Below are 26,970 nucleotides of genomic sequence, written 5' to 3' on the forward strand. Positions count from 1 at the left end.
TTGTGGGTTTTGCCATACACTGACATGAATCAGCCATGGGTGTACATGTGTCCCCCAGTTTTATCTGAACCAAACTGAGAACTCTATCCCAGAAGATAGCTTCCCAGGTTACTCTGAAAAAAGAATTAAGAACATTAAACAAGTCAGGGATACATTTCGTCAAGGTTTCAAAAAAAATAAATAAATAAACAGACCACCTACACAAAGACTCAATTTGGCCTTGGCACCTGGGAAGTGAATCTTATTATCAAAGCACCAGCATTGGAATCCCAGGAAGAGGGGCATTTAATCTTTATTTTTAACACGGATGTTCTTTACTCCTGGTCAGTGTGCCATTTTCTTTAATAATTAAATCAGACATACAGTGTTTGTTTAATAGGCCACAAACAGGTTAGGGCATTGGAATGATAATCTCTGTTTTGGGAACATGGCTATACTGAAAGGTCCTCTGAAGGACCCTTCATTATCAGCAGTAAATGTCAATTTGCTTTTGATGATACTGCTATTTCAAATTTAGGGCTCTAGTTTTAAGCAAATGAAATGTCTGCCTTAGAGTACATGTTAGATTAATTGAGTAATTGCACCATATTGGCCAAAGTTCATTTAAGATATCTAATGTTTGAGACATGCTGTCTAATGGTCACACTGAATTCAGTAGTTGCTCTTCTTGCTTTGAATTAGATATCAGGAAAGCAGCGCTTATTTAACTTTTTATCAGTTGTTCAGTTGCTAAGTTGAGTCCAACGCTTTGTGACTCCATGAACTGTAACACACCAGGTTTCTCTGTCCATCGCTATCTCCCTGAGTTTTCTCACACTCATGTCCATTGAGTCAGTGATGCCATCCAACCATCTCATCCTCTGTCACCTCCTTCTCCTCTTGCCCTCAAGTTTTCCCAGCATCAGGGTCTTTACCAGTGAGTCAGCTCTTCGCATCAGGTGGCCAAAGTGTTGGACCTTCAGGTTCAACATCAGTCCTTCCAATGAATACTCAGGGTTGATTTCCTTTAGGATGGACTGGTTTGATCGCCTTGCTGTCCAAGGGACTCTCAATAGTCTTTTATCAAAACTACTCTCATAGGTTATAAATTAATCATAATTTTAATTTTTGCCTTTAAAGTATAATATTTGAAAAGTATTTTTATCTTTCTTTAGAGTTAGTTATTATTCATGATGTCACTTCCTATAAAAAAAGAATGATAAATTCCTACTTTAGTTTAAAGAAAAGTTTTGGGTTTTTTTTAGCAAATTCATTTTTAATTCAATGTTTTCTTATTTGCTTTGCCATCAGAAAGCTTAACTTTTTTTGTCCAAGTAGTCAATATTCACTCAAGTCTTGTGTCAGAAAGTGTCCTTTATTTCTGCTTTCTGTAGATATTTTGGGTCCTATTTTATCTTAAAGTAGTTTAGTTTATTAACAGGTACAGATCTGCCCAAGTCCTCTTAGAAGTAGAAAGAATCTAAATTAAAATATTTTTTTAAACAACAAATCTGTCATTTTTACTACTATTTCTCTAGTATCCAGGACAGCGTTTGGTAGTGAAAATATTTATTGAATAAAGAGTGATTAAATTTAGGTGGGAAACAATGTTTTTCAATCTACATGTAACTGGATTAAGAGCCTGTTTTCCCTGGTATCATACTGCCATGTCTGATCTAGAAAAAAATCTGTATAAACGCACACCCTCACACATATCCATATGTCTTGTTTCAAAGTTCCAGACATATTTTTAATTCATATATAATACATACACATCCATAGAACATGCAGATATACATATGCATGTAATGGTACACCTAAAATACATTTATTTTTGTGTATGCAAATTGGATATGCAAATCCATATTTAAAATTGCATTTTCTGTCTGTTTCCTTAGTGGGATTTTAGTGTTTTTTGGCTCGTTATCAGGGTCTGAATTGAGAAAGAGGAAAAGCAGAGGGCATGAGGGAGAAAAATGACAGTAAGTTCCAGAGAGAAACTTGAATATCTCCCATAAATAGGAGATATTAAGGGAGATATTCTAGGGCCATATTGGTAGGTAGATAAAGCAAATCTCAGATAATCAATCAGTTTCAAAATGTCAGTGGTAGCAGAATAAAATGTTGAATCAGGTAACTTCAGCTGTTAGTTTCAGAAAAAGTCAGGCTAGCTACACAGGGGTGAGAGAACAAGAAGAAGGTGGGGGAAACAAGCAATTATTTTTCTGCCCCTGGATATGCTTTAACTAATATTTCTGAAAAGAATATTGACTTGTTGGGCTGTTTTTCTCTTAAATTGCTTATTTCAAAATCTTGAGGAAAACACTGTATAGAAAGGCTGGGGAGTGATTCAGCGCTCTTATTTGTAAGCCTGGAGTCACATCCCTAATGCAGCTTTTGTCTGGAGAGGCAGCAGCTCGGCTCTGCAAACAATGTGCCATCACTTGGTCCAGAAGCTCTTTTGTTGGATTCACTGCTGCAATGTGAATACAATTTTAGTTGTTGCTTCCAAACCAGTGCACATGGCATTGGGGATTGGGAAGAAGGGGGGGCGGTGGGCGTTCATCTCCAGGCAGGAGCCATTGTACACTGTTTGCAGTGGGGGAAAACATTTCAGCATAATCTGAAGAGGTGGAAAAAGAGAAAACAACCAATTACCCCCCTCCAACACACACACAGAGGCAGGGGAACCTCATGAAAATGACTTGCAGCATTAATTCTTGCTGTTCACAGCCTGCTCTCTTGATAAAGACCTTGTCATTCTGACTCCTGCAATGAAACACCACTTGCCTGAACCAACAGGCTTCAACACAACCCACCAGCTCATGTCTCTTTCCTGCCTTGTCTGTGCACATCTGTCTGGGGGTTGTCCCTCTGTCCTGAGAAAACATCTTAGACCAGAATCCTAGTGTGGACCTGGAAAGGAGCTTACTGATCAGCTAGTCCAACCTCACTTTTTTTTTCCCCCCCAATAGATAAGCAGCTGAGACCAGAGAGAGAAAGAATTTCCTCTAAAGTCACACAGAGCCTATATTAGAATTCTAGGTACTTGCTACACCACACAGCACTGTCTCATTCTTCTTTCTAAATTGACATTTATGAAACCAGTGCCTTTGTCCTTAGCCCATGCCTGTCCCCTGATACATCACCTAAAGTTTTCTGGACTTCTTGATGACGTGATGCTTCAGGATTAAGTGAAGTAAAGACCACAATTTTCTTGGGCCAATAATCTGCAGCCTTCAATGAAGTGAAGGGTCCCACTCTTGATGAATAGTCATTTTGTGTTCATGCCAGCCTCACGGCCACCTTTCTCAGTGAATATTCATTAACCTGTTTACGAGATAGGGAAACAGAAGTTAGGATTCACACTTGGACCTATAGATTCTGTTTCTAAGGTTGGTCTTCTTTACCTCTTGTCACACATGTGCATCCTGGAATCTAATGCCCATAGGCCACTCCATCCACACAGTGTTTTCCTCATACTTTGCTCTTGCCTCAGGGCCTATGCGCAAGCTGTCCGACTCTTTGCGACCCCATGGACTGCAGCATGCCAGGCTTCCCTGTCCATCACCAACTCCCAGAGCTTGCTCAAACTCATGTCCATCAAGTCAGTGATGCCATCCAACCATCTCATCCTCTGTCGTCCTCTTGTCCTCCTGCCTTCAATCCTTCCCAGCCATCAGGGTCTTTTCCAGTGAGTCAGCTCTTTGCATCAGGTAGCCAAGGTATTGGACCTTCAACTTCCACATCAGTCCCTCAAATGAATATTCAGGGTTGATTTCCTTTAGGATTGACTGGTTTGATCTCCTTGGAGTCCAAGGGCCTCTCAAGAGTCTTCTCCAGCCCCACAATTTGAAACCATCAATTCTTCAGTGCTCAGCCTTCTTTATGGTCCAGCTCTCACCCCCATGCCTGACTACTGGAAAACCATAGCTCTGACTATACAGACCTTTGTCAAAACCACCAATGGACAGACAAATCTGATTGTCAGCACTCACCTTAGGCAGCCTACCCTTTAAAAGAAGAGTTCACATGCAGTCAGAGAATGAGATGCTCCATCTGAATTCTGCTAATGAGACAATCCTATTGTCCAAAACTGATTTCACTATCTATAAGATTCTCACTTCTCTTAAAAATCTCGTTTATCTTTTCAAAATCGCCAAAGAGAAAATTAGTTGAGGCTAGCCTTTGTTTCTAGGAGAAGAATCTATGAGATGCCTGAGCACATGGAAATCATAGAAGCCTCTCTGCTGTCAGTGCAGGGCCCTGTTTCCTGGGATCTCATTGAAAAATCACAACAGAAAGAAGGGACCAGGAAAAAGCAGATGAGGTGCACCTTGAACACTTGCCGTCACTTTGTATTGTGCAAACTGAGGCCATGATGAGGTTCCTACACTCTCAGCTTTCACCATCACTTTGCAGGCAGATCAACTCACAAACCCCACAATCAGAAAAAAGTTCGTTCACGTGATCCTGAGACCAAGAAAGCAATCACAGAGGAGGGGAATTGTCTTTACTGAAGAGCTGACTAGAGTCTGGTCTATTTGCAATGCAGAGAAATTTATGTTTGCCATGGCATAGAGAAAATCCCACTTCCCAACAGGGCTGATATAAACCACTAGGAGAGGATTTTCCCAAAGATTAAAAGAAAACCAGACTCTTTAGGAAGAAGAAAGGAAGTAGGGCCATCCATTCATTCCCTGAAAGAGCATTCAGTATTTTATCCATGGTATCATATGTAGGGGGTTATTTTAAGGCAGGAAGTTACTTCCCAATTACAGTGTTCCTAAAGCAATGCTAGATGGGCTTAGATTTTTATCAGAATGGATTTTTGCTGGAAAAACTACAGAGATGCTTCTCTATGGGAACAATGGGTCAAGTAATTACAATAAAGTGATGGAAAGAGTTTAAATCTCATAAGCCAATCTTAAACTCTGAGCCTTGGTTTCTTCATCTTTAAAATGGAGAAAATAATACCTAGGTTGCTGGGTGATTAAGTGGGATGTGTGTATTGACCCATATACATAAAGATAGGCACTCAGTAAGTGAATCTGAATTTATAGTTTAATCACAACACCATTTTAAGAGAATATAGATCGTCTTTGTACTCCTCTTCACGTGGCAGCCTTTGATACACGTCAACCCTTTATATAAATTTCAACATTTTCCTGGGACATAATATTGATTTTTGTTGTTGTTGATGATTACAGGGTTATTGCTGCCCAAACAGTTCCTCCAAGGCTCAGCTTCCCACACTCCAGGAGGCTAATTCAGACACAGCTGCTGATATTTACAAAGTATTATCAGAGCCCTTGGGCCAGTCTTGGATTCTGGTGTGCCCACATACTACCCAGTTTAACTAAAACGTTGAAACTAGCAGGAGGCATCTATACTTGCTGAATATCATTTCTGCTTGTTGGATGTTTATTTCTTAGCTCCTCAAGTCTGCAGGCAATATGCCTCTCTGTTGCAAGAGCCTGAAATTCTGTTAATCCTACAATCAATAAAGGGTAAGAGGACACTCTGAATTTCAAGATTCTTAGTCTGACTTGAAGTGATTTTGCAAAAGTAGAGCTTTGGGCAAAACCACATGTGACTAATTATGTCAGCCCACAATCATTTAGGAGCACTCAGTTCACATAGAAGAATTCTTAAAAGAGAAAGAGGCTAAGCAATCGAGTTTCAATTTTAAACTGATTCATCTGGCTAATAATCAAACTTGCATGGAGCTGGAACTCCTTAGTGGATCCATTTTTCATCTTGACAGTGGCCACATTTGCTGAGAGATACTTCTGTCACATTAGATATTTCTTGTGCTGTGTTAACCATCCTAACAAGATCCATAATGGCCTAAGCTGGTAGGCATTCTGTTCTTTGTGAAAATATCACCCAGGGGTTCATTTGTTTCAGACAGGGTTGAAATTTATGCACAGAGAGTGAGTTGCCTTCTAGTGTCCCTTTCAGTATTATCACACATCACTGTCCCTAGCCCCCCAAATATGGGCTGAAACTAGTCCTGGTCCTGTGAGGGCAGAATGGGCCATAGCTATCTCAGCTTGAAAGTATTATCGGGTTGGCCAAAAAGTTCTTTTGAGTTTTCCCATTATATCTTATGGAAAAACTCAAATGAACTTTTTGGCCAACCCAATAGATAGTGGAGATGTTTAACAGGACCTTTATAGGTATCCTCTCCATCTGAAACAGGCCAGAAGTTCAAGTCACAAAGCTACAGAAGTCTTGAACTCATATTTCTTGCCATACGGTGTTGATATCCAATTTATCTCTCCAAGGAAATAGACCAAAAACTCCAAGTTCAGTCAAGTCTCTAGAGTAAAGGACACACTCCTAGCTATGGGTGTCTTTAGGCACAGTTGATTCTAGACATGGGGTCTCCACAGTCAATCTGGTCCCATGAGCTAGTGAAAAAGGGCCTCTCAATATATGACTAGGCTTATCCTCAGGCCTTTGGCTGCAAAGATGAGGGCAGAGAGACTAGAGACCACCAGTAGGACCCACAACCCCCTCAAGGACAGAAAATTAGCCACACCAAGGGATTTTGTTGTCATTGAAATACATTCAAGAATGACACTTCCTAGTGAGAGCTAGTGTGATGTGAAGGTTCAAGTTTTCTCTTAATAGAGTTTTACATGGACTGAACAGATAGTAAGTAATCACTTCTTTTAAAGAGCCTAATAAGGATAGATAAAAGATTGTAAAACTGTATCCCCCAAAATCAATTACACTAGTATGGGAAATGGAAGACATGAGCTAGAAATGGCATTGAAATAGTGGATCAGTGGTGTTGGTTTACTCTACATATGAGAATGTGTGATGTGGCTATCAACAGCCCAACTTATTCATTAATGAAAGCTCCCAGAATGAGGATAGCAAAAGACCTTTCCCACTGCAGGCAAGTAAACACCTCTTGGAGTTGCATTCAGCTCCAGGCACTGCATTCTAAAAGAGAAGGGTATGTACATGTCAATCCCAAACTGCCAGTCTCTCCCTCCCCACCCTAATCCTTCCATGTACACACTGCTGTACTTAAAATAGATAATCTTCAAGGACCTACTGTATCACACAGGGAACCCTTTTCAATATTCTGCAATAAACTAAATGGGGAAAGAATTTGAAGAAATAATAAATACACATATATGTATATTTGAATCACTTTGCTGTATACCTGGGACTAGCACAACATTGTTAATGAACTGTACTTCAATATAGAATAAAAACTGAAAAAAGAGAGAAAGCTTTGACTGAGATAGTGCTCACAGGAGCATGGTCAGACTGAACCTGGAGCGAGGCCCCAGGGTGAAATGAGAGGAGCCAGGTTCAAATGCCTGAAGGAATGTCATGAGGAACAGGATTGGACTTATCCCATATGGTTTAAGGAAAAGACCTGGACAAATGCATGGGCCTACCAGCCCAAGCTGACAGCCATAGCCATTAAAATGTGCGTTGTGAGACCATGAACTACTAATAGCTGGGACTCTCAAATGTGGCATGGGTGACTTTGGCAAAGAGATTTTAAAGGAATTCACATTATACAGGGAGTTGACCTTGGCAAGCTCCGAAATTCTCCCAATGCTTTAAGTCCAGGTATTTTTCTAATCCCCACATGTTTTGTTTGATAAAAGAAAATATCTATATTCTTTCCCTGTGCTTTGGCAAATCATAGATCTAGAAATTTGAGTGAATTGTGTTTTGAGGTCTTTCTTGATAAGGAATTACCTTGCAATATACTTGGAAGAAGGATGCTGACATCTTTTATTTTGCATCAGGGAATATCTAAATGAGGTATAGGGAGTGTTTATAGCACTCCTCTTGAATCCGGAGCAAAGAGGTAAATTCTTTTTGGGATTGAATCTTCACGTTACTGAATTAGTAGCATATAGAATCCATCAAGTGTAGAAAAGATGGATATATGTTTTCTCACTAGAAATAAGTTGTTGTTGATGTTGTTCAGTCGCTAAATCATGTTCAGCTCTGTGACCCCATGGAATGTAGCACTCCAGGCTCCTCTGTCCTCCACTATCTCCCAGAGTTTATTCAAATTCATGTCCATTGAGTCAGTGATCCTATCTAACCATCTCATTCTCTGCCATTGCCTTCTCTTTGACCTTCAGTCTTTCCCAGCATCAGGGTCTTTTTCAATGAGTCAGCTCTTTGTATCAGGTGGCCAAAGTATTGGAGCTCCAGCTTCAGCATCAGTCCTTCCAGTGAATATTCAGGGTTGATTTCCTTTAGGATTGACTGGTTTGATCTCCTTGCTGCCCAAGGACTCTCAAGAGTCTTCTCCAGCACCACAATTGGAACTATCAATTCTTCGGTGCTCAGCCTTCTTTATGGACCAACTCTGACACCCGTACATGACTATTGGCAAAACCATAGCTTTGACTATATGGACCTTGTTTGGCAAAGTGATGTCTCTGCTTTTTAATACACTGTCTAGGTTTGTAATAGGTTTTCTTCCAAGGAGCAAGCATTTTTTAATGTCACAGCTGCAGTTACCATCTGCAGTGATTTTGGAGCCCAAGAAAATAACATCTGTCATTGCTTCCACATTCTCCCCTTCTACTTGCCATGAAGTGATGGGACTGGATGCCATGATCTTAGATTTTGAATGTGGAGTTTCAAGCTAGCTTTTTCATTCTCCTTTTTCACCCTCATCAAGAGCCTCTTTAGTTCCTCTTCACTTTCTGCCATTAGAGTGGTAGCATGTGCATATCTGAGCTTGTTGATATTTCTCCCGATAATCTTGATTCCAACTTGCGATTCATCCAGTCTGGATTTCACATGATGTATTCTGCATTTAAGTTAAATAAGCAGGATGACAAGATACAGCCTTGTACTCATTTCCCAATTTTGAACCACTCATTTGTTCCATGTCTGGGTCTAACTGTTGCTTCTTGACCCACATAAAGGTTTCTCAGGAGGCAAGTAAGGTGGTCTGGTACTTCCATTTCTAAGAATTTTCCAGTTTGTTGTGACCCACACAATCAAAGGCTTCAGCATAGTCAATAAAACAGAAATAGATGTTTTTCTGGAATTCCTTTGCTTTCTATGTGATGCAACAGCTGGTGACAGTTTGATCTTTGGTTCCTCTGTCTCTTCGAAACCCAGCTTATACATCTGGAAGTTCTTGGTTCACATACTGCTGAAACCTAGCTTGAAGGATTTTGAGCATAACCTTGCTAGCTTGTGAAATGAGCACAATTATCTGGTAGCTTGAACTTTCTCTGGCATTGCCCTTCTCTGGGATTAGAATGAAAACTACCTTTTCCAGTTCTGTGGTCACTGCTTAGTTTTTCAAATTGCTGGCATATTGAGTGCAGCACTTTCACATCATCATCTTTTAGGATTGTAAATACCTCAGCTGTAATTCTGTCACCTCCATTAGCTTTATTCATAGTGAGGCTTCCCAGGTGGTGCTATTGGTAAAGAACCTGCCTGCCGATGTAGGAGACATAAGTGATACCGGGTTGATCCCTGGGTTGGGAAGATTCCCTGGAGGAGGGAATGGCAGCCCACTCCAATATTCTTCCCTGGATAATTCCACGGACAGAGGAGCTTGGCAGGCTACAGTCCCTAGGGTCACAGAGAGTCAAACATGACTGAAGTAACTTAGCATGCACACGCACACACAATGTATACTAAGGCCTACTTGATTTCACACTCCAGAATATCTGGGTATGGGTGAGTGACCACACAATCAGGTTATCTGGGTCATTAAGACCGTTCTTGTATAATTCTGTGTACACTTGCCACCTCTTCTTAATCTCTTCTGCTTCTGTTAGGTCCTTACTCTTTTTGTCCTTTATCATGCCCAGTCTTCCATAAAATATTCCCTTGATATCTCCAGTTTTTTTGAAATGATCTCTAGTCTTTCCCATTCTCTTTCTTTGCATTGTTTATTTAAGAAGGCCTTCTTGTCTCTCATTGCTATTTTCTGGAACTCTGCATTCAGTTGTGTATATCTTTCCCTTTCTCCCTTGCCTTTCACTTCTCTTCTTTCTTCAGCTATTTGTAAAGTCTCCTCAGACAACCACTTGGCCTTGTTGCATTTCTTTTTCTTAGGAATGGTTTTGGTCTCTGCCTACTGAACAGTGTTACACACCTCTGTTCATAGTACCTCAGGCAGTCTGTCTACCAGATCTAATCCCTTGAATCTATTTATCATCTCTACTGTATAATCATAAAGTATTTGATTTAGGTTGTACCTGAATGGCCTAGTGGTTTTCCCTACTTTCTTCAATTTAAGTTTGAATTTTGCAATAAGGAGTTCATGATCTGAGCTACAGTCAGCTCCCGGTCTTGTTTTTGCTGACTGTATAGAGCTTCTCCATCTTTGGCTGCAAAGAATATAATCAATCTGATTTTGGCATTGACCATTTGGTAATGTCCATGTGTAGAGTCATTTCTTGTGTTTTTGGAAAAGGGTGTTTGCTATAACCAGCGTGTTCTCTTAACAAAATTCTGTTAGCTTTTGCCTGTCTTCATTTTGTACTCCAAGACCAAACTTGCTTGTTATTCTGGTCATCTCTTGACTTCTTGGGCTTCCCTGGTGGCTCAGATGGAAAAGAATCTGCATGTAATACAGGAGACCCAGATTCAATACCTGGGTTGGGAAGATCCCCTGGAGAAGGAAATGGCAACCCACTCCAGTATTCTTGCCTGGGAAATCCCATGGACAGAGGAGCCTGGCAGGCTACTGTTCATGAGGTCACAAAGAGTCAGACATGACTGAGCAACTAACACACTTGACTTCTTCTGCATTCCAATCCCCTATGATAAAAAGGACATCCGTTTTGGTGTTAGTTCTAGAAAGTCTTACAGATCTTCATAGAACTGTTCAACTTCAGCTTCTTCTGCATCAGTAGTAGGGGCATAGACTTGGATTACTCTGATGTTGAATAGTTTACCTTGGAAACGAACCAAGATCATTCTGTCATTTTTGAGACTGCGCCCAAGTACTGCATTTCAGATTCTTTTGTTGACTTTAGGGGCTAGTCCATTTCTTCTAAGGGATTCTTGCCCACAGTAGTAGGTATAACAGTCATCTGAATTAAATACTCCCATTCCCATCCATTCTAGTTCACTGATTCCTAAGATGTCAGTGTTCACTCTTGCCATCTCATGCTTGACCATGTGTGATTTACCTTGATTCATGGACCTAACATTCCAGGTTCCTATGCAATATTATTCTTTACAGCATCAGACTTTACTTTCACCCCAGACACATACATAGCTGAGCATCGTTTCTGCTTTGGCTCAGCTGCTTCATTCTTACCGAAGCTATTAGTAATTAGCTACTACTCTTCCTCATAGCATATTGGATACCTTTTGAACTGGGGGAGCTCTTCTTCCAGTGTCATATCTATTTACCTTTTCAAACTGTCCATGGGGTTTTCCAGGCAAGAATACTGGAGTGGGTTGCATTTCCTTCTCCATTGGACCACATTTTGTCAGAATACTCCCTTGTGATGCGTCCATCTTGAGTGACCCTGCATGGCATGGCTCATAGCTTCACTGAGTTACACAAGCCCCTTTCCCACAACAAAGTTGTAATCCATGAAGGGGAGAAATAATTTACAATCATATAAAATGGGAAAGAAGAAAGAGAAGTTTTTGTATCACTGAATTAGCAAGACAGTAAAAGCCACTGGATTTCAATCAAGTTCTTACTTATAGCACAGAGAGAGAGAGAGAGAGAGATGAGAAAAGAGAGAAAAAATTCATCAGTTGAATCAGTTCTGTTTGTTCTCTTAAAATTAAAAGGGGGTAAATTAGCTGATTGCTAAGGTTTCTTTCATTTTTAATAGTTAATAATTCTATAAGAAGCTTTGAATAAGAGAAATAGAATTATACACCAGATGAGTAGAACTGGATTTATAATCATTGTATATCAGGTTGCAAAAAAAAAAAAAGTGATAGCTATGGGAGAGAAAGTCCATTCAGTAATAAATTAACTTTTTAATTTGTTTGAAGGCAGCAAATCTTTGTGCTCAGAAACTAAAGAGACACAAAATCAAATCAGCCACACTTGGGAAAAAAGACACAAAATTTCAGAAAGAAATTATGCCCAAACAGTGTCTGTTCAGTGAAGAAAACCACTTTAGTGATCTACATTCACAGTTATTGATTTGTATATTACACGGGGCTGCTGAGTAACACTTACCGGGCTTACAAGGTGGAAGGCAGTGTGATTGGCCACAAATGTCATCCTAAATCAATCATGTCATACTCCTGGAAAGCGTTCTGGTCATTCTCATTATTCTCATATTGGAAGATAGTCTTGCAATCAAAATGGACTAATTATAAATAAATAATATCTAGAAGGCACTGAAAGTCAAACATTTTCTCAGGTTAACAACAGTAGAGAGTCTCTTAACTGCTTTCCATTACAAACTTGTGATAATTTAGGCCAGTTTCCCAAATTCTAGATGAAGAGCTGGATGCAAACCAGGATGTTTGATACAGATAGTTGGCCTTTGACAACTAGAAATGAAAATAACTTGCCGTACTCTAGATATTCAAAATCAGCCATAACCGTGATGCTCTCCCTTACTTGATTGTCTTGTCTCCTGGGTGTAGTTAGTCCCCAGGAGTTCAAGAAAGAACATACAGCTGACTCTTCCAAGAGCATATCATATCTAGAAAGCAAGTCAGAATACAAACATTAATGATGATGCAACATCATTTTTGCATTCCTACAAAAAGGCAACATTACATTCTACAGCATGGGGCATTAGAATAATTCTCAGATTTAGACTTTGAATCAGTGTGCAATGATCAGTGCTGTATTCCTCAAGTTACTTCAGCAAGACATCATGGGAAGTAAAATGTTCCATGGGCTGTGAGATCAAATCCCAACTCAGCCACTTGGTGTGTCATTAATTTAAAAAAGTCACTTAAAGTCTCTAAAACTTCAGCCTCTTCATCTGTATGATGGGATTAATGATGCCTACCTCGCAGGGTTATTGTAGGGATTAAATAAGATCAGGTTTGTGAAAAAATTTATCTCAGTGTATGACATTTAGTAGACATCCCATTATGTTTTCTCCCTCTGTTCTTCCTTTTTTTCTTAAAACCAAGGCATCAGGGAAGCTACAGTAATAACAGCTCATTCAAACAGAATATAGATTCTGTGCAATTAGTATCCTCAGATCCTATTGATTTACTGCCTTTCTTCTGACAAGTAACAGTGTTAGAAGATGGCACACCAGTCTGTAAAGGGGTTTGCAGTTTTACAAAGGACTTGGGCATTTCCTCTCCTGTCCTCACAACAGCCCTGTGACGTGGGAGTTTAGAAACTTATCTGACTGAAGAGGAATTGGGGCCCAGGATGGTCAAGCATCTTGCCTCAAAACAAGCTATCAGAACCAGAAATTGATTTAAGTCTTCTGAATCTTCTGAACCAAATGTCCACTGCACCTAGCAGCCTCTATTTCTGGTTCTCCAAGTTCTCCCTGAGGCCAAACCTTGAGTGCCTTATAGAAGGACACAAATTAACACCTGGCTTACTTTGTTTTAAAATATTTGTTTATTTATTTGTCTGTGCTGGGTCTAAGTTGCAGCATGAGGGATTTTTAGCTGTGGCATGCAGCATCTTTAAGTTGCAGTATGTGGGATCTAGTTCCCTGACCAGGGATTGAACCTGGGTCCCATGCACTGGGAGGGCAGAGTCTTAGCCACTGGACTGCCAGAGAAGTCTCTACCTGGTTTCCTTTAGATACTGTATAATGTGCAGTTGTATAAGGTCCAAGGGTTGCCTTTCATGATCAATTAATTGAGCCAATGATGTCTTAGTTCTCATGCTGCAGAGCAGGGCCAGGGAAAGTACTATTTTATCGATAGTTGAAGTCATGCTCTCCCAACTCTCTGTAGTTTTAATGATTTGGCTACTTTTGTAGTTATATTTAGGAAGTCCAACGTGTATCAAGGAAACCACTTAAAAGGCCATGGGAAGGATTAATGAAATACAGCTTGTTTGTTATCTCCCCATTAGTGAAGTCCATAAAGCTGAAAAGAAGGATTCTGAGATAAGAGGACCCTTTGCTTGGAATTCTATAAAAGGAAACCAACCAACCTGCCTGTTCCTTTGCTAATACAGAAGAGAAACTTGAAAAAATTACCCAGCGTCTGGTAACCCTGAGCTGGCAAACATACAGAAATGGCAAATTACTATCATCTTTGCCATCACATAAGAGATGTTCCAGGTGCTTTTTTTTTTTAAAATGCTCCACTGCTCTTTGCAAGGTGCACACTTTTAAGTATAATACAGATGCTGATGAATGAACACGATATTTCTTTGTCCTTCTCCAAGACAGGGTAATTGTGCATCAAACATGGCAGTCAGGGGTCATTTTTAATATTTAAATGACATCTGAGTTGGAGATTAAAAGTTATAAAGAGCAGTAAGATCCCAGGAAAAAGGATGGGAAGCCACTTCTACTTTCAAATGCAATAAAACAGATGGGCCTCCCAGTCCAGACTTAAGCATTAAAATATTTAAGATTTCTTATAATGCTGGAAGCCTACAGAAGGAAATTCTCTCTCTCTCTCTATCACACACACACACACATTTTGCATTTCAAACTTACAGGTCATAAAGTTAATTCCAGAGGGCAATATCAGATTTTATTTTTATTATTTTTTATTTATCTATTTTTTAACTTTACAATATTGTATTTGTTTTGCCATACATTGACATGAATCCACCATGGGTGTACATGTTTTCCCCTTCCAGAACCCCCCTTCCACCTCCCTCCCCATCCCATCCCTCTGGGTCATCCTGGGGCACCAGCCCCACGCACCCTGTATCATGCATCGAACCTGGACTGGAAATTCATTTCACATATGATAATTTACATGCTTCAATGCTATTCTCCCATATCCTCCTGCCCTCGCCCTCTCCCATAGAGTCCATAATACTGTTCTATTTATCTGTGTCTCTTTTGATGTCTCACATACAGGGTTATCTTTACCGATTAACTAAATACCATATATATGAGTTAGTATACTGTATTGGTATTGTATTACTGTGTTGTTTTTCTTTCTGGCTTACTTCACTCTGTATAATAGGCAGGACATGGAAGCAGCCTAGATGCCCATCAGCAGACGAATGGATAAGGAAGCTGTGATACATATACACAATGGAATACTACTCAGCCATTAAAAAGAATACATTCGAATCAGTTCTAATGAGGTGGATGAAACTGGAGCCTATTATACAGATTTTATTTTTAAAAGCCTAGAATGTCACCTTAGGACCCAGCACCTTGACTAAGCAATTAGATAATGATGGGGAAACACCATAACAATACTAAGTGGGGGGAAATAATGATCACAACCATGATAATCATTACCTTGAAATATCCTCAAACATTTTGCAGAGATGATCTAATTGTTCCCTTGCACATCCCTCCTGGGAATGGTGTTGTTATTTCCATCTTGAAGACAAATATAATATCTACTCTTGATTTATTAGTGTCATTTCTTATGAGAAGCTTCATTATTTGTTTTCTTTCCATCTTCACAATACGAGACTTAGGCACCCGAGATTAACTTCACAGAGTTAGAGACAGAATGATCTGTGTTTCTATGAAAGATTGATTAAAATCCAGTGTTTTCCAAACTATTTTAATCATGCACGCATGATGTGAGCATAATAAGTCACTTCTGTCATGTCCGACTCTTTGCAACCCTATGGACTGTAGCCTGCCAAGTTCCTCTCACCATGGAACTCTCCAGGCAAGAATACTGGGGTGGATTGCCATGCCCTTCACCAACGGGTCTTCCCGACCGACCCAGGAATCGAACCTGTATCTCTTATGTCTTCTGCATTGGCAGGCGAGTTCTTGACCATTTGCACCACCTGGGAATCATATACTCTATAAAATCATAAAATCTTTAAAAATATAGAAATTTTGAAGGATCAGATACAAAAATATAGTTAAAAGGTCTAGTGCTTTTTCTGAGCTTTCCTAGGGGACATGCAGCACCCCCCATCCCAAAATTTAGATTGGGAAGTAGGGAGAAGAGGAGGTAGAGAAAGAATTAACATAGTCCTCTTTTTCCTGCCCACCCCCCCAAATAAGACCTGACAGCTGCAACTCTCACAGTGAGTTTCACCTGAAACTCAAGTGGAGGGTAAGAGGGAAATGGGAAGAGAGATGAAATGAAGTGGAACTGAAAGTCAAATCCATTTCACTTGCCTTCACTAATCAAGGTTATTTTACGACTTGCAAGTCCTCCAAGTAATTTAAACAATAGATGCTTGCCTGATATGTTTGAGGCTGTGTCTTGTTGGAACTGTGCTGGTTAAGACTGGATGGGACCACTGACCCTTCAATTGAGCATGCGTGAGTGCCCACGCGGGGACCTTTTAAACGTTATGCCTGTGCAGAACCAAGATTGCTGCTGCTCTTAGCAGCAGTCGCTGCAGTTGTGTCCGACTCTGTGCGACCCCATAGATGGAAGCCCACCAGGCTCCCCCGTCCCTGGGATTCTCCAGGCAAGAATACTGGAGTGGGTTGCCATTTCCTTCTCCAATGTATGAAAGGGAAAAGTGAAAGTGAAGTCGCTCAGTCATGTCCGACTCTTCACAACCCCATGGACTGCAGCCTACCAGGCTCCTCCATCCACGGGATTTTCCAGGCAAGAGTTCTGGAGTGGGGTGCCATTACCTTCTCCGAAGATTACTGTTATCTCTGTCCATCACCTTTCCCCATGCTCCCCATGTCCCAGACCACCTTCTTCTTTATTCGTCATCCTGTAAATATCCAAACCCTCTGCTTTCAAAAGGCAGCTTTGAGATTTGTCCTCCAGTCTCACTTGGCTGCCTTGGGAATAAACCCTCCCTTTACTGCAAACCTCAGCCTCTCAGTGGTTTGGCTTGCTGTTCTTAGGGCAAAACGAACCTGGTTCAGTAACAGTAGGAAAAAAGAAGACATGGATAAGGAAACAAGAAAGGAGTAGGTAATCAAAACACCGAGTGGCTGTTCCTACCTGTCAGTGCTATGATACAGGATGCTTCCAGAGGGGCTGTATAGTTTGCTAGGACTGCCGTAACAAAACACCCCAGACTGTAGCTTACACAATAGAAATGCGTTTTCTCAGGTCTGGGGGATAAAGGTCCAAGATCATGGTTTTGACAGGTTCCGCTTCTCCCGAAGCTTCCTTCCTTGACTTGGGGGAAGGAAGGGCTTCCTTCTTGCTGTGTCCTCACGTGGTTGCTCCTGCGTGTGCCTGTGCCCCTGCTGTCTCCCTGTGTACCCCAGTTCTCCCTTTCAAGGACACCAGTCAGACTGGTTTAGGGGTCACCCTAACAGCCCATCTCTTTAAGCCCCTCTCTCCAAATACAGTTGTATTTTTGGGTACCGAGAGTCAGGCTGAGTCTGGAGGAGACACAGTTCAGCCCATAACATGTGCTTTTCCTTAAAAACATCTTTGGCTTTCAGGCCAGGGAGATATTAAAAATGTAATAATAACCATACAGCATAAGCGCTGTAGGAAATGGTTGTTAAAAGATAAACTGGGGCACATTAAAAGCTTTTAAGACTTTATTTGACCAAACATGGATTCACATTGGGCAGAACTAAACCAAAAGCGGTTAGAGGCACTCTGCTGATGGGAACTAGAGAAAGTCTCTGGTGGAGAAGACTCAGAAGTGAAGCAAGAAGATTATCCGATTGGCTCTAGCTTAAGCAGTTGGCTTACTTGTGAAAGTTGACTATTTGAGATTGGTGGCTCCTTGATTTCATTTTCTCAGGTACTAGTATAGGTATAGAAATTGCCTCTGGCTGAGGTTTTGGCTTGCTTACGTCGACTCCTAACTAAGGCATTAGAGTCACCCTAGTGTAATGGCCAAGTGGCCTCCTTGGTCACTTACTTTAACATGGTCATCCATATTTTCTCCCTCTAGTGAGTCTCACCTTGTTCCATCTGTTGCTGAGTCAAGTCCTCGTTAGTTTCCAAAGTTGATTGCATCCATCTTCTGGGGGCTTCTTCCTGAGAGCTTACTCCGGACCTTCCAAAGCCTCAGACAGGGCTACTTTCTCTGCAGATGCCCAGAGTGTGTCTGCATAATGATTTCTGACCTTGTGCTTACTGAAGAGTGACCCACTGCCTCTTTTCTCGTCCTGTAAGATGACAGATGACAAATCCAGACACGCCTCGTGTTTTGTGAGAGCCACTTTCCTTTCAAAGCTTCTCTGCTTTAAGAGGCTTTCCCAATTATGAGCTGCCTCAGATGGCCTCTCCACAGAGAGTCTCGTGAAGGGCACACACATTGGCCCCATCCTGGCAATCTCAGACCTTGCAGTCAGCTGGGAAGTGCGGCTGCCTCGCCTGCTGCCAGCTGCACTAGCTGGAAGGACAGTGGATCCCTGATGACAAGAGTTTGGGAGGTGGTGGTGGTGGAACAAAGTCTCAAGGAGTTCTTTCCAAAGTGGCCACAAAACACAGAAATATTTATTAGCCTCTACTTCAGGAAGAGTTGACAATTCAAGAAGAGTTGAAAACATGTGAATGGGGATTATATCCCTGTGTTGTTGCTGTTCGTTTGCTAAGTCCTGTCTGACTCTCTGTGACCCCATGGACTGCAGCACAGTAGGCTCCTCTGTCCTCCACTATCTCCCAGAGTTTGCTCAAACTCATGTCCATCGAGTCAGTGATGCTACCACTATTTCACAATATCACACTGTAAATGAAGTCTCCGTCTTAAAGCACTATTGTTGATTTCCTGACTTTTTTAAAGAGAAAGCTTTGAATTTCTTGGTAGTATTATTTGATACTTGATTATTATGCATGGATAGTATCATGTGACATAATTGGCAAAATTGGAATGGGTGTATGCATTATGTAATTAAGTACTTAAATCGAGTCAATAGGAATCCAAACACACATTCATTTAACTTAGCCAGCTTATTGCATATGCTGGAGATGAGATCAAACACTAAAGACGCAAAAATGAACACATTCCTGCCCTTGACAAGTTCACAGTCACAGTGGAGGAGGAAACAGGTACAATCTAGGGACTGGTTCTCAAACTGAGCATGTGTGGGAATCACCTGAATGGCTTGTTCAGACATCTTCCCCTTCACCCCCTTCACCCCCTCCCCCCTAGTTTTTGATTCAGTGGGGCCAGGAATTTGCATTTCTAAAAAAATTTTGTGATGCTGCTGCCACTGTTCTGGGACCACACTTTGAGAACCAGTGATCCAGTGTTACCAGTGTTGGGGGGCTATGGAATCTTTGAGAAGTTCCCAGCATGACTAGAGGGAGAGGGGGCAGGGGTCAGGGAAAGTTTCACAGAAGCAGTGATGTTTTAAAGAATAAGGAGGGAGGGGTTAGGATATGCCAAGCACTGCTGCTGCAGCTGCTAAGTCGCTTCAGTCGTGTCTGACTCTGCGACCACACAGACGGCAGCCCACCAGACTCCTCTGTCCACAGGATTCTCTAGGCAAGAATACTGGAGTAGGTTGCAATTTCTTTCTCCCATGCCAAGCACATTTGGTTCTAAAGGATAAAAGTAGGAGAAAGTACATTACATACAGTTTTGTTTTTTTTTTTAATGTGAATAATTCCACTTGGCCAGGATGAAGTTTGAGTTTGACGTAGTTGCAGGAGATGAAGCTGGAGAAATATGCAGGGCTCAGAGGGCTCTATTAGAACATGGTCCTATATGAGATCATGTAGCCATGAATTCCCAGAGCCAGACTCCAAGCTGAAAAGAAAAAATCCTGGTAGAAGAATCGTCAGTTATCATTCATTAAAAGAGGCTTCTTTCCAAGAACCAATTATTTGGTTGATTATGATTGGCTATTGGAAAACCCAAAGCTTCACCCACCTCTCAGGCAAGGGCTAAAAAGCCTGGGAAGGAGAAAGTAGGAGAGAAGGGAAGCTGAGAGCACAGGTTTTGATGGAATATCCTCCATCCCTTTCTCTGTAGGGGAAGATGACGATGACGACGAATGTGGGGAGGAGAAGCTGCCCTCCTGTTTTGACTACGTGATGCACTTTCTGACTGTGTTCTGGAAGGTCCTCTTCGCCTTTGTCCCCCCGACAGAGTACTGGAATGGCTGGGCGTGTTTCATCGTTTCTATCCTCATGATCGGCATACTGACGGCTTTCATTGGAGACCTCGCTTCCCACTTCGGCTGCACCATCGGCCTGAAGGATTCCGTGACCGCGGTGGTGTTCGTCGCGCTTGGAACCTCAGTGCCAGGTAGGGAATACATGCCTGTGTGATTGCCTCAGAAATGGAAGCCCTTTCACCTTCTTGACCTTTTTGTTCCTGCGGTTTCAAGGGCTGTGCTAACAAACGCGGCCGATGAAAGACAAAAGCCCAAAGCTATGCATGATGTCACTGCCAGAACATTGTCATGGCATTTCTCAAGGTTAGAAAGCTGGTCAGTGTCATCATGCTGACAGGGTAGCATTCCCAGAGGGCCTGCCTGCCTGCCCAGAGAGAGCAGACTGATTTGATGGCTAGATTGATAGGTCAGCTTCCTATTACAGTTAGAACTTGGAAAAACACAGCTGCAGAATCATCTTTAAGAATAAAATTTCTGTCTTCTATGTATTTAGTCAAGTTTGGATGAAGCATTCACTGTACTTGTTGAGTGGTTTAGTCACTAAGTCATGTCCGACTCTTCTGAACACATGGCCTGTAGGCTGCTAGGCTTCTTTGTCCATGGGGTTCTCCAGGCAAGAGCACTGGAATGGGTTGCCATTTCCTTTTCTGGGGATCTTCCCAACCCAGGAATCAAACCCAGGTCTCCCACATTGCAGGCAGATTCTTTACCAACTGAGCTATGAAGATAAACATTTAAGACCTAATACGGTGTTCTCTTGACCCAAATATTAATGGGAGTAAATAAAAAATTGACATGAATCAGAACAAGGAAAAAGTCATCCTGACCAAACTGAGCAGACCAAGTGGACATCCCTTCATGCATTCCTATAAGCTGAATTTTTCTTCCAACCTACAGCTATAGCTCATTATATATACTCACTCTTCTGAGTAAGATAGCCTTCTCCTGAACATTACTTTGAGAGCAATAATTTTCAAACTTTGTTGGGCATCAAAATGACCTCAGAGCTTGTTTAAAACATGCAAGTGCCTGAGAGCCGTGGAATCAGAAGGTCTAAAGAGGGGCCCAAAATGTGTGTTAAGCTCACAGGTGATTCACAGGTGTATATCAACACACCAGAGTTTATTATAATTCAGGTTCTGGACCCACTCTCCAGCACTGGTTGACATCTTGACAGAGTTACAGCCTCAACTGAGAGTAACAAGACTTGTGTCTCTGTTGACATAAAGTCAGTGACGAGTTGCAGTGGGCTTGGGAAAAAGCAGGACTTGCGGGGAAATATAGCTATTCCCTTCCCACTTTCCACACTTGCCAGAGCCTTGATAAAAATGCTGTGACTTCTACTAATGCTTCACATAGTTGGCAACCTGACTTTTGGTTTTTGAGACTGAAAACCAGAACAGTTGAACCATGATTGCTTGATCGAGATCATTAGCTGTTCTTCTCAGGTATTTATTATCTCAGTGACTATGGATAGATTACTTCTCTGAGCCTCGGTTTCTTCATTTATGGACTAGGGATAACCATACTTAACTTGCAGAATGAGGAAGATTGGGAAGATTGGGAAAATGCCTGTAAATTGTACATCTAGTAAAGCATCTGGGACATAGAAGGAATTCCATAAAATAGCAGCTTTTGTGATTATGGTGTTGAACGGCTAAAGATGATCTGACAAGTATGAATCCAGACCCTTCAGCCTTGAGAAACAAGGGATGGATGAAGTGTCCAGATTTATACTGGTCAACCACAGCACTTGGTGTTACACAACTGATGGACTGTTTGAAAGTCTTGATCGTGCTGGGCCCAGCATGGTTTGGGGCTCCAACTGAGTTCATGGAGGAACCCAGCAATTACGAGAGTGCTCTTCCTCCCACCTTAGTGAGTTGCTGCTGCTGCTACTAAGTCGCTGCAGTCGTGTCCGACTCTGTGCGACCCCATAGACGGCAGCCCATCAGGCTCCCCTGTCCCTGGGATTCTCCAGGCAAGAATACTGGAGTGGGTTGCCATTTCTTCCTCCAGTGCATGAAAGTGAAAAGTGAAAGTGAAGTCACTCAGTCGTGTCCAACTCTTCGTGACCCCATGGGCTGCAGCCTACCAGGCTCCTCTGTCCATGGGGTTTCCCAGGCAAGAGTACTGTAGTGGGGTGCCATTGCCTTCTCCAACCTTAGTGAGCAGGGCTGTGCAAATTCTTCCTGTTGATTGCTGATCCTCAGAAGAGAGGAGATTCCCCCTTAAAACCAGCTGTATTCCAACAGATCTGTATTTGGTCTTTAATTTTTTCTAAAAATGACCAGAAATGTAGCAAGCAAGAGGAAAAACTGAAAATATTCTTCAGTTGCTTTGTTTATAGAGAACATGTACACAACCACAGGAACTAAGCATTATGGTCAGCCCTAGCTCTGTCTCAGGTTACTATAGAAAAATGTCAGGGGATCTGCTTTCCTTAAGGCTTAAGTCACTGTACAAAACAGTGCCCAAATCAGTGCACACTTGGCCGTGGGTTTAACCCTTGAGGAGAATATGTGCAAATTATGGCAATGAAGGCAAAATTAGATCTCATGACAGTTGTTCTGATAAGTCAGCAATAGGGCCTACCAAATGCATCTCTTACTTTAAAAGGGATTGAAAAAAATGCTTTTCCTACATGAAATCCTTGGGTCTGAAAATGTTTTGAGGTGTTCTTCTTTTTTCTTCATTCATATCAATATTCAAAGCTGGCTCCTTTTGCTATATATCAGTCTTCCAACATGGCTCTGTATCTTGTGTTTGAATGAACCCTTTTGAACATTACTGAAGCCGTATGATTAAAATTTCTTGTGTGACATGGAATGCGGATTACAGTAAACCCTAGTGCTTGAAGTCATTTGTACTGCCACTTAAAAACCAGTGCAGAACCCAGGTACAGGTATCAAGAGGTGAGAAAGCCTGTAGGATTATACAGCACAGTCATTAGTCGTCAAAATGGTTTCCCTGCATTACCATAAATTCTTCCCATTGGGAAGCAGATTTCTTTGCTCTGTTAATGAGAGAATTCCTATAACTTGCTGTAATATTAACTGTGCAGTGTACTCCCCAAACAATATATTCACAGGTAATCTAAAATGATCATATCTATATAAACAGACATTCCCTCCCCCCACCTCAGAAAACTGCAAATTGTTCATTCAGCATCTTGTTCAATATTTCTGACTTCATCCATCAATCCTGATGATTCAGAGCAGTGCTTTATTATATCTCTTGACTTCTTAGGGGGAAAAAGTTGCTATTCTTCCCAAATGACAAAGCCCAGTTGCTATGGGCAGAAGAATAAAGAACACTGTTTCTTTTCACTAACAGCCTACCATTCTTTGGTATTGGTCCTAGAGCCCAGCTCTTTCTCTGGGCTGACATCTTACCAGTTTTCCTAAGGTAGAAAGGCCCCTGGCTAGTCTTTGATAAACTGCTGCCTCCTCTGATATGAGACTGCGAGTCTTAGATTGTGATGGCATTTGAGCATTGAAAAGCTTTGCTACTAGTCCTCCCGACTCAGGGTAGAATTAAATATCTATGTATCTCATTAATGGTATGTTCTTACCATATTCAAAATCTTGGATAAAAGAGCTTATGACTTTGCAGATGAGACAGAACTTCTTCATACCAACTGGTAGTGAGATTTTATTATTAACCTACCAGCAGAGAAGGACTCCTGACAACCCTCAGGTGTGCCTGTATAAGCTAAAGACCCATACCTGTTCATAGAGGTAGAGTCTTTTCTCCTGACTCACCCTTTCACAGAGCTGCGTTTCTGGAGAAGAAGGTGCTTCCAAAACAGTATGATCCCACCTCCTCATGTTGGAGTGAACCAGAGCCTGGTCTCCAGCCCTCTTCTTGGTCCATGCTCACCCCCTGGGCCATTGTCCCAGTCTCCAAGTCTTACTTACCATTGACACACCAGTGAGTACCAAATGTACATCCCCAACTTCAACTTATCCCTGAGTTCTAGATTCGTATACCAATTGCTTTCCTATATCCATATTGGATGTGTAATTCACAGCTGAAAAGCACCATATACCAAATAGAACTGTTGATTTCTCCTGCCCAGATGCTTTATCTTTCACCCAAACCTATTCTTTCTAGATCTTGGCTTTCTCTGGAAAACACTATTACCTGCCCAGGTGTTCCTGACTCCTTTGTCCTCATCCCCAGTGAATTTGTTCATAACTCCTGCAGATCTTTCCTCTACCATCTACATTGATCAGACCCACTTAGCTGTCTCTCCCATAGTCATGCTAGCCTAGGCAACTGTTTTTCCTCACTCTAACCCCCAGAGTAGCCTCCTATCTGTCTCCATGCTTCTCCTAGAGATGGCTTTAAGATGTAAATCAGACTGCATTTCTCCTTAAAGTCTTCTCAGTCTTTCTCTTTCACTTAGGATAAACTTCAAAAGCATCCCTCTGTCTTACAAAGACCATATGATTTGGCCCCTGCCTGTCTGTCCTATCTCCTTGCCCACTGTTTTTCAGCCGTCTTTGGTGGCTCAGTTGGTAAAGAATCTACCTGCAATACAGGAGAGCCAGGTCAGTTCCCTGGGTGGGGAAGATCCCCTGGAGAAGGAAATGGCAACCCACTCCAGTATTCTTGCCTGGAAAATCCCATGGACAGAGGAGCCTGATAGGCTACAGTCCATGGAGTCACAAAGAGTTGCACACGACTGAGCATCTGAGCATACTCTTTTTACTGTCCTTCATGCGCCAAGTACATTCCTTTCTCATGGTTGCACTAGCTGTCTAAAATGCTCTTCCCCTTCATTTGCACAAGACTGGCTGTCTTCAGTTATATCTCATCCTAAATGTCACCTCTTCAAAGAGACCTTCCCTGACCATACCATATGACGTAGTCACCCAGTTTTCCTGTGTTATATCACCCTCTTTGATATTGAGTGTTTATAACTTTCTGGATTTTTTAGTCTGCTTTTGAGTATTATCTTTGGCCTACTCTCCCCACTGAAATGTTTCATAGGACCAGAAACTTTGCTCTTTTTCTCTATTACATCCCTGGCTCCTAGAATGATTCCTAGTTAGCAAATAAATAATGCAACTACGTGTGTGCATGTGTTTGTGTATGTGTGCTGTATATATAAATTAATGTACAATCATTTACACATGAGTATGAATTGGTCTGTCAGACTGCTTTCTTCATAGCACCTTGTAGAGACAGCTAAGAATTAGTATCAAGGGAGATAAATAGCTGTTTCTATAGTGTAGCTTATTTTTGAAGAATAGGATATATCTGAGTAGGTTATTGTAGTAGGAAGGGGCTATAGTAAATTTCAAAGCACTAAGCATATCAGAATGGAAACAGTGTTTTCTCATTTGTAATTGTGACTATGGTGGAAACCGTGAGGAGCAAGATACTATCTCTTCATTCTTTTCTCTCCTATAATCTCTGCTTCCAAGACCCAGAACTCAGGCCAGAACTGTTAGAAACTTTAGCTATATTTTGTGGAGTGCTAAACAGGCACTTTGCAGTAGACTAGCATAAGTTCATAACCATGTTATATCACATTGCTTCTCCAGAAATACAGGTTTGAAATACGAAAGGTTAATGTGTAAGAAGGAACATTTGGAACCTAGCCTTTTTTGTCCTAGGAACCATCTTTAATTGGCAGTCTTTTAGCACACATTTTAGTTGAGTAAAACTTGGATATATTAAGACAAGCTTATACATCAGATTCCAAATATGAATATATATATATTATATATTATATATATTATATATATAATATATATATATGAATATATATGAATATTTCTTTCATCTCTAGCTCCTTTTGAATCAAGTCAAATAGAAGTAAGCATTCTTCTTTAATTACAGAGAAAACTCTGAGATGTTGATGAGTTGCGAATAGCTTGACCTGAGTCCTGTCTTGGTCTTTCTCCATATATCGTGATTGGGCTTGTGCCCAAAGCTTGCCTACTGCTCACTTCATCTTCTCTTTACTGACTGTTTACTTTTGGGACCAGAACAGTTTAAAAACTGGGTATTCTAGGCTATATTTTAGCCACTGGCATTGTCTGACTTCTGTCTGCTTCCAGTATTATGATTATCCTTTGAGCTCTGTCAAGTAAGAATTATTTTACCCTAGAGATTTTAAGGCATGAAGGAGAAGGAAATAGACAATTTTAGAGGTTTTGCCCTATTTTCTACATGGAATCTTTTTTTAAAAATAATCTTTATATCAAATCGTCTGTCATTTTTAAGTTACCAGTTCCAGACTTTTATATACCATAGGATGTACATGATATAAAACTAACTATACCAGCCGTTCACTTTGCTCTCTGATTGCAGTTTTAGTGAATATGAACCACAGGGGTATAGAAACAAGAGCTTTTTAAAAAAATTTTTTTATTGTAGTTCTTTTACAGTGTTTTGTTGGCTTCTGCTGTGTAGTAAAGTGATTCAGTTATACACATACATATTTACTCTTTTTTTGACTTCTAGACTTCTACATTTTTTTAATTGAAGGAAAATTGCTTTACAATGTTGTGTTGGTTTCTGCCGTACAACAATGTTAATGAGTCATAATTATATATATATATACACATATCCCCTCCCTCCTGAACTTCCCGCCCTCCCCCCACCTCACCCTTCTAGGTTATCACAAAGCAGGGTTGAGCTCCCTGCATCCTACAGCAAATTCCCGCTGGCTCTCTGTTTTACATATGGTAATGTACATGTTTTAATACTACTCTCTCAGTTTGCCCCCCCCCTTCCACAGCTATGTCAATAAATCTGTTCTCTACGTCTTTGTCTCTATTGATGGACTACAAGGTTCATCAGTACCATTTTTCTAGATTCCATATATATGCATTAATATATAATATTAATTTTTCTCTTTCTTACTTCACCC

At 41.1% G+C, this 26,970-nt stretch overlaps 1 protein-coding gene and 1 long non-coding RNA gene across 9 annotated transcripts in view; one reads left to right on the plus strand and one right to left on the minus strand.

Moving 5' to 3' along the window:
• SLC8A1 (solute carrier family 8 member A1) overlaps positions 1–26,970 on the plus strand; it is a 384,185-nt gene that overhangs the window by 321,620 nt on the left and 35,595 nt on the right. For all 8 annotated transcript variants that reach the window (XM_081483159.1, XM_081483165.1, XM_081483162.1 and 5 more), the window contains one exon: positions 19,937–20,212. In XM_081483159.1, the coding sequence (XP_081339285.1) occupies positions 19,937–20,212 (276 nt within the window). The remainder of the gene's footprint in view (positions 1–19,936; positions 20,213–26,970) is intronic.
• On the minus strand, positions 1,535–11,407 carry LOC145503547 (uncharacterized). Its single transcript, XR_014051564.1, has 3 exons — positions 11,368–11,407; positions 3,129–3,309; positions 1,535–2,455 (listed from the first exon to the last, which is right to left on the minus strand). It is a non-coding gene; the product is annotated as an uncharacterized LOC145503547 (long non-coding RNA).

This window comes from Giraffa tippelskirchi, chromosome 4 (assembly GCF_054371585.1).
Source record: "Giraffa tippelskirchi isolate mGirTip1 chromosome 4, T2T-mGirTip1v1.2.pri, whole genome shotgun sequence".
Lineage (NCBI taxonomy): Eukaryota > Metazoa > Chordata > Mammalia > Artiodactyla > Giraffidae > Giraffa > Giraffa tippelskirchi.